Genomic DNA, 11,804 nt, shown 5'->3' on the forward strand with positions numbered 1-11,804 from the left:
CAGGGAGGGCCTAAAATGCTGCACTTTTTAAGTAACATACTATGAAGGTGGTGGGGCCAACTTGGTAAGCTGTCCAAGTTAACTGGTCAACTGCAAGATACAAGAGGGATAATTCAAGGTGTAGCTTTCTCATGGCAATGTCCCTCAAGTTCCTTTCTTCCCATTGACAGACCTGGGTTTTCTGGAAATTTTCTCTGTACTGATAGCCAGAACCCATGGACTCTGTCCTACCTTCCCTCCTCCACATCCTCACACAGCTCCCCTCACTCATCCTCATTCTTCACATCCTTTACTGCCCCCATTTATTTATACTTCATAGTCCACCAGTCAGGTCCTGAAAAACATTTAATTGACATGTATCCTTTTTTTTGGGGGGGGGGCGTCTCAGAAATATTGTTTAAATATTACACAAAAGGTGGCCCTCCCTGGTGGCACAGCAGGTTAAAGCACAGCACTAAGAAACTAAAGCCACTTTAGCATGAGTTCAATCCCAGCCCTGGAGGAGACATGGTGCTGCAGGCCTCTCCTGACCTGCCTGCTGCTCCCCTCAGCAGTGTACTCCATCCATCTGCCTATCCTGCCCCCCACTCTGCCTCTGGAGAAGCCTCTTACCACCCCTGCACCTCTGGCCTGTACCCCAGTTCTATATGCATAAATAAATAAATCTTAAAAAAATATATTACACAGAAGGTATTAACACTAAACCAAGACAGACCTTTATGTACCTAAAGGTGTACCAATAACGTGTTATATCTTTACTTATATTGTGGTAAGAAACAATTCCAGCTAACACTGATATTTGCAATCTTACCCTTTTCAAAAATACTATGGCTCTTTTCTTTAGTTACTACATGGACAAGTGTGGTGAGGGGACAAACTCATCATTCTCTTCTATTTGCCTTGAAGGCAAGAACAATGTCCTCAATTCTTCAAGGTCTGGAGTACGACTTACACAGCATAGACTCTGCAGCTGTGTATTAAAGAAATGAATGATTTTCTAGAACACAGAATTTCAGTAACACTGTATACTTCAATAGTTTACTGTGACTTTAATATGCATATTCTTTGACTGAGCCAAGATAATATATTACAATTAGGATATAAGAAACTGTCATCTGTATACCCATTTGCTTCAATTCACAGTAAACTCAAAAGAGAAGCTTGTGGCAGTACAGGTGAGTCACAACAAAAACAGTCTGTCTTAAGAGGGCGGTGATTTGACAGAGAAACAAGAACCCACAAAACAATGTTCTCACGATGACTGAACTGCAATGAAGCACAGTGTTCACAGCGATACTGTTAGTACCTGCCTCTGCAAGTAGATGTTTTTAACCCGAAGCGGCAGACAACAAAGTACTTCTTCAGCCATATGCCTGGGAACATGTGTCCCACAACTAAGGTTATAATAAACCAAAGATATAGAGGGACTACATTCTTTTACCAACTACCAGACACTCAAGATGAACAGGGGTCTTCATATAGTTTCCAGCAAATGCATTACCTGTCGTGAGTGAGCTCACAGCTCACCTGACATGCCAGTGGCAGGCCTAGTAAGGGAGGAAGACACCCTAAGACTCCAGTGCATTAGAAGCCAAGTGATGGGCAGAGATACTGTGAACAAGAAAGTCAGGGAGACCTACAGTTTATCTCTTTTTCCAAGGTTGCAGAGTAAATCAATAAAATTTGCATAACTGCACTTAAATTAACAACCTCAAAGAAAATAGTTGGAAAATATGAATGAGGAAGCTGTCCAACCCATTATCCACAACTATTATCATGAATCTTGACCCTTAAACTCTACTTTCCAGCTGCATCTTTATTTACATGCATCTACATACAGCCTTTTTTATTTCAGAGACTCATTTGCATGTGCACCAGACACAATTCTGCGACATCCATCACCTCATTGTCCTGGTTATTCCTGTCGCTCCTGTCTTTATCAGCACTTTCCTCTTAGGCTTCCCTACCCTGTATTCTTTTTACTATTTTAAACCCACCTTCTGGAGATGCTTCTTATACTTTGATGGCTTCAAATTCAACATACCAAACTAAGCTCATCATTTCCCTCCTGAAAATCAACTCTTGCTACCCTATTTTGCTTCATGGCCTCATTATCCATCCACCCAAACAAGAAATTTGTGGAGACAATTGGCACTTAGTGACCAATGGAGTTTACCAGACGCTCTTCCTTCAAAACACTTTTAGTATTTTCCCTCTACTTTCTATTGCCAATAATTGCATGACTCTCACAAACTTGTACCTAAATGTTAGAATTGATCTGCCTTGCCTCTCTCGACACCCATCTGTCACTGAACAGTCTGGTCAGGGCACATGGATTCCACTCCATGTATATTCCCCAAACATACCATAGCCTTTTGTAACTCAGCATCTATACCCTTGGGGATGCCAGCAATTTTCCTAGCCTGGAGAACTTCTAAGGTCACTTCAAATGTCACTGCTTTCTCTCCCCATAGGCTGGGTGAGTGGCGTTCCCTTTACTGTGGACACAGTGCTTTATACTAGCCTCCTTTCAAATAAAGCCAGATGGTATTTTTAAACACCTGTTGTGTAATAGGTACACCCCGATGAGCACTGGAAAATATAAAAATAACCTAAGTCTGGACTACACTCACATGAATCTCAGTTTAGTAGGTGACAGAGAAGTCAGGAAAAAATTACAGTGGAACATAATAAATAAAAAATATTCCTGCCTGGAGAATTCAGCAGGGATTTAGGGAATGATGACTTTGCATTCAAATAATTTCCCTAAACATCCTCTTTTCACTCCCCCCTCCAACTAAAGCTTAAAGGACATGCTACTTAATCATGTTTGTATTCGCAGAATCTAATATAGACTGGCCGGCACACTGCAGACTCTCAAAACACATCTTGAATGCATAGATAAGAGAGTCCATGGTGACAATTCAAGCATAGTTATGAGTCATTCCATAAAGTAATCTCTTCCAGAATGACTTGCCAAGAGAGAATAACCGTTGGTAATGCCTGAAAGGTGATCAATAATTCACAGTGATGGTGTTAGAGAAGGTATTTGTCTCCCACGTGCCTTGACCAGCCCTGTCTACTCCCCCCACACCCTCTCCCAGACCCCACCACACACATGCACACCACTCGGCTCGCTCTTGCTCAACCCTACCCCTGCCCCGAATACTGCCTCATCTTGGGATCTTTGCACTTGCTGCACACTTGTCTGGAAAGTCCTCATATCTGATATCCAAATGGTCTCTCCTCTTCCTCCAAATATTAGCTCAACCTCCACGTAGTCACTAAATGTCACTGTCTTGGTGAGGTTTATCTTGACCACCTATTTAGTTCTTCATCACTTCCAGTGTAGGAAGGTAGACCTTTGAATCAAGTTTTTTTCCCCTTCAGTACACCATCTTCTTACATACTGAACATTTTGTTTACTCAATTTTCTGGCTCATACTAGAATTTCAGCTCAACAGGGCAAGAATTTGTTTCTTTTGTGTACCAAAAGAAGAGGTGCTCAACAGAATCAAGTGCAATGACTGAACCTGCTGCTCAGATGTCCAGGGCAGGGAGTAAGAGCACAGACTCCAGCAACAGATCGCCTGGCCTGGTTCTTGTCTCCCCCAATTAACTGTAAAAGTGGGCAAATTAAGCTTGCCAAACCACAGACTTCCCATCTGTAGATTGGGAATAATTATAACATCTGTACTTCGTGAACTGCAAGATGAGATATTATGCACTAGGAGAGGTTAGTATAGTGCTGGCATCATTAGCACTCAAAACAAAGAGATTTTTATGAAAAGGTACCTGGAGATACATTATGTGAAGCATTTCAGTTACATAAAAATATAGAAATATCTACAAACAACTCATCCAATTTAAGTTTTAGAAAAAGTGATGAGATGATAACTTCTAATATTTAATAATTAGCTTAATTATTCAAGTATGTGAATAAATTTGTCATCATTTTGTTACGTCTCTCAGACTTTCAACCAGAAAAAGTCAAAATGTTGAAATGGTATTAAATTCCCTTTACCACTAAATAAGAAAGAAATCAGTGTACCAAAACAACTAAGAAGGAAAAACTTAGCAAGAAAGAAATTTCTCTAACAATAGGCAAATAGTCACAAATTTAGGATGAACTCCTAGTTTGAGAGGAATTTATTTTATTAAGCCATAATAAACTGAATTAAAACAAAGGCTTACCTCTTTTGCTATTTCTCAATGTCTACAAGAAAGTCATCTCTTTCTCTGAAGAAAACATGTCTTTCTTTCACAAGGCTTTTCTTTGGATTCTGGAATAATCAGACCAGTCCCTGAACATTCTATTTCCCAAATTCTCAAAGCAAATAGGGCCTTTTCCAGACTTCACACATCCCCCTGTGGTGCTGAATCAACATGCCTTTGCTCTCTCTGGAAAGACTAACTCTGTTCTATTCTCCTAGAACCCTGCCTGGTTCAGGCTGGTCATTGGCTCAGGGCAATTTCACATGCTCATCGATGAACACATACATATATCACCTAAAATCTGATACAAATTTTGCTATTGCCTCTGAAAGATACTGGCAGAAGTATCTCTAAAGATGCCTGAAAAGGTCCTGAAGTATTTATTTACTGGGCACTTTTATTTACCCTACATATCAATTTGCAATAATCTTGAAAAACCATTTACATCATAATCAAGTGACATGGATTTTCAGCTATGGGCCTGAAAGGGGAATAGTTGCAAGTTCTGATCCATTCAGCAAAACACAAGAATTTAAATTTTTCAAAATTCATGGTGACTGTAACCGTGTTTCTTTAGTAACAAGAAAGATCAGAGCATTTATTCCATAACCCCACTGCTTGACCAGAACCCCACACTTTTCCTACACTTTAGCTGCACAACCTTAACAAGTTATTTAACTTCTGTGATGGTTTCCTCATCTGTCAAATAGGAATAAGTCTCCCAAATCTAGTGGTGAGGAGTGAGTTTACAAGGAAAATTACTGGAGTCAAGAGCTTGGTAAACATGTAGTGAGTGTAAGCTGGCACTGGCATTAGAATTAGTCTTAAAAATACTTTTCCGATTTCATTTAGTTGTATGCATTTAAAGACACACACTCCAAAGAAGTCATGACACTGTGAATCTGGCTTATCATAATCACTTCTAATCTGGCTGCATATAAATTTCCAGATTTTTTTGATGAAGTAAAATGAAAATAGTTCCATTGGGTTTCTCATACCTTAAACTTTCAAGAAAATGACTGTTTTAACTCCAGGTATGGTTTTCTACTTAGTTCTCTGAAAGGATTTATTGAAAACCAAAGCAGCTAGAACATTCCTGCTGCTTACGTTTCAGTAGGGTAACTTTGTATGCCTGGAGAGGATATCCATTTGGTTTCAATTTTCTGATACACAATCACTTCATTGTACAATAAATGGCAACATGCTCTTAAAGATCTAAAGGCATATTGTTTTTGCTACTTGATTTTCTGTTCTACTTTTTATTCTTTGATGATTAAATTTTCTGGCCTACACACACACACCCCTCTCAACTTACTGTGAGCACCCAAATAAGTTAGTTGCTATTAATTCTTTTAAACATAATGTAGCACAATCATAACATCCCTGAGTACAGAAAGTTTTTCCATTTCCTTGCGGAAAATCATCACAGGAAACATGATTTAGATTTTTACTTACATTAAGTTATCTATTTAAAGATTTCAAGTTTTCAAGCCTTTTTGTACAGTTTAATAAAAAGCTCAGTAACTTTTACTAATTTTCCATTAACACTAAGTAGACCTCTTCATTCTTTAAGGCAAAACATTATGTAGCACAGAGTAAAGGAGCATAAAACTTTTCACTCTGCTGGGACTGATCATGCAGGGGGGAAAAAAACCCCACTTTTTAAAATACATCCTGAGAAACAGTATGTACACTTCAAGGTTCTCTGGGGTTTAGGCATTTTGTGGTCTAGAGAATCATATTAAGAAGTCAATATTCAGACAATCAGGTGAGCTCCCTAGAAAGATAAAGACTGCAAACGCTAATGAATCCCTCACACTTCACAGAAGCCTCAAACGAGTAAACATTTGCTCAGGAAGTTCAATGGTGCAGTTCTAGAACACCAGGTTCCTAAGCACACACGGGTTGCCAGAGGCCACAGCTCCACATGCCACCAAGACGCAGGTGCTGCTAACATCCAACAGGAAGGGCTCACCCTACCCTCTGGCAAATGCCATGCATCCATCTAGCAGAAAGCACAGCAAGAACCAACGTTTTGATCTCACTCCTGCCTCAACTCTCCAGCTATGGCACTTTTCTTCTGTTTTTTCCTCCAAATGATAAACACCTCAAACTGGGAGTGGGAGTCCTCTTTCCCACTCGCCTTCTCTGGAGATGGGAGTAGACACATGCTGCCAGTCTCTGACTCCATCCATCCCTCTTCACAGGACTGCTTCTCAGAACTGCAAGACCTTGATGCTGGGCCTTAAAATACATTTCAGGTGTAAGTTTCTCACACAGGAGACTTCATAAGAGGATTGGAAACTAAAACCCCAAAGAACTAATAAGGTGTCAAGAAATGAGAGATCCTCTGGGAATTGGTGTTTTGATAATTTTTATAAAATGTTCCCACATGTGTGGACATTAAACTGTACAGGCACTTCTCAGATCATTCAATAGCAGTCATTATTTTTATAAGGAAACTAACTTCTAAATCAATCTGACATGCCTTAATTTGCTCAAGGTTATACCTGTTAAAATAGGGGTGTTCCCCACAGAATGTTCTCCGTCAGTGTAATGATGAGCAGTCTCTTTGTCTCAGTTCCTGTGATGAAATATATTGACTTTTCCATTTCCTGTTCTTATTTGTAACAAAGAAATGTGTACATCTCCCAAATTCAGGAAGACACTTAACAGCTACTCTTGAACGTCATCAATCTAACATGAATGTACAACAACCATAAAACATAAAGCAACATAAACATTCACAGTGGAAAAGTTTAATCACCCTTATGTCCTTGAAAATTTATAATATACCTTCAGTAAAATGCAAGAAAAAAATTAATTCCTTCACATGTGGTGAGGATACATTATGAGACTAGTATATAACACATATTATTAAGCACTTACCCATTTGTAAACAATTTGAAAATGACTCATATGTAAGAGGTACACAACTGTCTAGCTGCATCCTTCTAAATAGCTTACAAATTGGTTTATGCATACATAATTTTCCCCAACTAACCTTTATGTTGGCCAAAGATAAAGGCTGTTGTCTTTGACTTCTTTTTCTGCCTCCCCTATTCAAGATGCTGGTCAAGGTTAGTGAAAAGCTAAATGGTTCAGTGACAGCATGTGTTAGTTTAGTTCTATATCCAAAAACTATCTTTCTGGGTTTTGACACTCCAAATTTTACATATGGTTAATTAAAAAACTGCTGTAAGGAACAACTGGATTATTTTATTCTTACCAGATGTGGAAACACGTCTGATTCTTTGAGGAGAAAAGGCTCCATCAGAACTGAGATTTCGACTCCCACTATTTCGCCTCAAACAGGAAACAGAAGGTCCCACTTTGGCTTTTGGTCCAGTTGCTTTTCTCAAACTGGAGGAGTCAGGCTTAGATAAACTCCTACTCAAGGTGGCTGAAGTTTTTGATCCAGAACCCTGTGAAAAAAACAGTTAAGATTTTACTCTAGATCTCACCTTCTCACAGCCTTTCCTGAAGTGTTGTCATCTGTGTCAAAGAATAGACTATGTTGGAGGGCTGAGGGCACCTCTGGGATGTGTGTGGGATGGTGATGTGCATCTCATGAATTGTGACTGGATGCCTCTGAATCACATACAGTGTTGTAAACCAGTGTTGCCTCAATTTAAAAAGTTTTTATTCAAAAAAATTTAAAAATAAGTGAGAGTGTTACCATAGACTATGACTTCCCACAGTATTTCCTGAATCATATGGATTATTCCTGGAATAATCCATGTGAAGAAGCAATTTTTAAGTGGAAATATGCCTGGTGGATATTTGATTTTTAGTTTTACTATGAAGCAATTGAAACTCATGAAATGCCTTTTGTTCCTACCAGTGTGACTGTCCCCAAGATGACCAGCGCCACTGGGCAGACTGAAGGTCCACTGTGCTCTCCCTGTAGGTCCTTTCTCTGTGGCATCCACAGAGAATAACTCCAGATTTGGTTTCTCTGACAGAGCTCTTTCCAGGTCTTCCTTCTGCCTACCTGATTGTTCCTTACCTGGGTCCTGTCTCTACCTTCAAATGATTCAAAAGCATCCTAAACTCGACCTTCTTCACTTTTCTCACCTTATATATTATATATCCTTCTCACCTTATATATTATATATCCCTGGATGATCTTACCCACTGTTTTCAGCCACCACCTGCAAGATGTAATAAGAGCCATATGATAGTCACATGAAAAAATTGTAGGTATCAACTCAACTTCTGAAAATAATCTGAGGTTGATATCTCATTGTTTTTCTGTAGAAGTATCTAAAATTAAACAAATTCTACCCATTCATCTCGAAAGTCATCTCGTCCCATATTTACAACATACCTGTGTTGCCCAACTGAAACAATCCAAGTTATTTCTAGTTGCCTCCTTTCTTACCAACTAAACCCCTTATGATTTCATTCTCTTGCCTCCTTATGTGCCATAGTACATGTCTGCATCATTTCTTGCCAGAAATACTGATATCATATGCTCAGTACTGAAACCTGCCCTTGCTGGTTTCACCAGTCTCTCCAATTAATCTTTCAATTCACTGTTAAGGCAATCTCTGTAAAGTTAAAAATGGGTTAGGCTCTTTCGCTCTGTCTTCCATATAAAGTCAGCTCTTCTTTGTAAAGTTAAAAATGGGTTAGGCTGCTTCCCTCTGTCTTCCATATAAAGTCAACTCTTAGTGAGGTACAGAAAAGTCATTCTGGAAGACACCCCTTGCCAGTCTATTCAGCTTATTCCTTACTGTTTGTGGTCCCATATCCCACACAGAGTACCTGGGGTCTCAAAGAACAGTATCTTCCTATGTTTCTTCATCTTTATACACATGATTTCCTCTACCAAGTATACCCTTCCAATGCATATTTGTCCTTTAATTTCCAGACAGTGACTAAACTAACATCTCTTATCAACACCACTCCAGGCTGTCTCCTGTAGCACAAGTCTAAAAATACTCCCTGTGTACTGCCAAAGTATTTAGAAACACCCCCCCCCCCCACTTTGGCCTAATAGTGCCCATTACACTGGACACTAGGTCTGACCGGGGCAGTTTTTTTTTCTCTATATTCCAACAGCCACGGCATATGTAGCGTATAATAAGCACCCAAGAAATGCTTAAGAATTAAGAGCCTGGGTCTTACTCAAAGTACAAATTCCAACACTGTAAGCTATAATTTGTATTCTTTGTATCAAGAATTGAGCTTCACAGAAACCAAATGACTTGCCCTAGGAAACTCAGTGAATGATGGAACTACAATTTGAAACCACTTATAGCTCCAAAATCCAACCTCTTAACTGAGCTGCATATTCCTCAAATACCATTCTTTGTTAAGTCACATATGGACAATTTCAAATAGAAATATGTGAAGCCCATACTAATGGCAGTCATTCGACACTAGGGTAATTCAATACTAATTCAATAAGGTAATCTCAGAGAACAAGGAAGAATTGGCTAAGAAAAGTAGGTGATTATATATAAACTAAAAAAAATTCTTAAAGGAAAACCAAAATTTTAAGCAACTTTTAAAAGTGAATCAGACTTTAACTCTACACTTTAACTTTTAAAAGTGTATCAGACTTTAAATCAGATTCACTCTACCTTTCAGAGCCCGATTTCACAAAATGTTAGAACCCAGTGGCTTAGCAGAAAAGGGACAGGATTCAAGTTGGTAGACCTGAATTTTAATTTCATATATACTGTTTCCAGCTATATGAGTTGTAAGTAACCTTTCTGAAACTTTAAGACATGGTTAACAACTGTCCTGTTGTTACTGGGAGGAGTAAATGAGAATATTGGAAAGCACCTGAATATGACTGAGAAAGTAAGGAGAAATTCTATGTAAGACATCTAGGTATTTAGTCCAGAATGGGCATCAAATATCAGTTCCTTTGCTTTTAGGTTAATTCACCACTCCCTTTATCTAACATACTTTCACCAATATATACAACCTCTTTGACAGATTGGTACAAACCACCTGTATTTAAACTAAAGTTAAACTCCTTCTTCCAACTAAAAAAACTTCCTGAAGTTTCAGATAAACCCTGACCAAACATCTGAGGTTGTAGGCAACTTAACTTAACACCTAGTTTAGCCCAAGACCAACACAGCACATTGAAAATTAACATCCTGTCCAGGACTATCTCCTCATAAATCCAGGATAGATTTAGAACCTTTGGATGTTGTTGAAGTGGCCACTAAACATTGTAGTTTGAGTAAAATAAATGTTCACTTATATAGCATTCTACAAAAAGCACAAAGCTCATGGCCTGTGATGGTTCTGCCCCAAGCCTGCCCCCTCATTCATGTAAGCATGTCAGATGGGAATAGTGATACTAAAGGCCCCAACATGGAAAAATGATGGTTTTTTAATACAGTTTATAAAGTAAAAGGGGCCAGCAGTGAAAAAAACAAGAATCCTAACTTCAAAATTCCTAAGATGAAAAAAGTGCTTCTTTCTCCAAGATGTATTGGGGTAATTTCAACCGGATGATTGGATACTCTTACTTCTGTACCATATCAGGAACACAAAAAATGCACTTTCCTTCTACATATAGGAAACATAAAGCTTACTTAGTCAATGTACACAGATAAACTTTTAGTTTCAAAATTATATAACAAATTATATTTAAGGCAAATGTTCTTTAAAGAAACTGTTTACTAGTTTTTCCTAGTAACTGGAGACCAATACACAATAAAAGTCTCCAAGACTCAATGAAGACTACAAAGTTTTTTTTTTAATCTCTATCTATATAGACATTGAACTAAGAATGCCAATTAGAATTACCAGAGGTTATAATTTTTTAGTTAAACAAATTAGAAATGTATAAAATGAGCTACCTGAAGCTTTGATTTTAAAAAAGCTTTTCTAAAAGTAGAAAAACAATGAACTTCTGAAATATTGGGCAATATCATTAGTTTGGATAATGCGGTAAGCAGGTCTTCCTAACAGATTGATCATAAAAACCAAAACATCCCTAAGCAGACCTGGTGCAAGAATATCAATTCCTTAAGCACTCCCTATGCAGTCTAATAAACCAGAATAGCCGTTAGTCTTTATTCCACTTCTGTTTCACACCCTTCACACATGAGCCTTCCACACAGATGTCTCACATATGCTCTCCACTCCTGGCCCAGAGGACCCTTTGATGGGCCCCAGAAAGCCCACGCGGGACTCAAAATACATGCAAGTCCCCATGACCAAAAACAGAGTCAAGGACAAGTACACATGGTTCCATAGTGGCTTGGCAAAAAAAAAAAAAAAAAAAAAAAAAAAAGTTTGTAAAAATCGGAAAACTAGCCTCCTTATGCTATTATCAAAAATATGCAATTTCTGAAGTAAATTCTTTTCTAATACACATCCATATCTGAAAGATGCTATAGAAAACATACAGCGTTTTCAATATCCATAAATAAAACAAGTTTTGTGTATTTTATGTGTCAAGAATATATTAGAGTTGCAAGAGCCCTCCTGCATTTATTAGTCTAATTATTCACCTTTGGCTTTCAAAGATGACTTGCCCCAAATCACATTAGCTGATCAAGGGCAGAATCCAGAAAAACACTATCCAAACAGAGGGGGCTCCACCTTCCGCAGCT

The 11,804-nt window shown here is 38.5% G+C and overlaps 1 protein-coding gene across 2 annotated transcripts in view; it reads right to left on the reverse strand.

The window, feature by feature from the left end:
• The window catches only part of MTUS1 (microtubule associated tumor suppressor 1), a 137,702-nt gene that overhangs the window by 81,309 nt on the left and 44,589 nt on the right, over window positions 1-11,804 (reverse strand). For both annotated transcript variants that reach the window (XM_004682350.2, XM_004682349.2), the window contains exon 3: window positions 7,445-7,640. In XM_004682350.2, coding sequence (XP_004682407.2) covers window positions 7,445-7,640 — 196 coding nt within the window. The remainder of the gene's footprint in view (window positions 1-7,444; window positions 7,641-11,804) is intronic.

This window comes from Condylura cristata, unplaced genomic scaffold (genome assembly GCF_000260355.1).
Source record: "Condylura cristata isolate star-nosed mole 26May11 unplaced genomic scaffold, ConCri1.0 scaffold00014, whole genome shotgun sequence".
NCBI classification, from domain to species: Eukaryota; Metazoa; Chordata; class Mammalia; order Eulipotyphla; family Talpidae; genus Condylura; species Condylura cristata.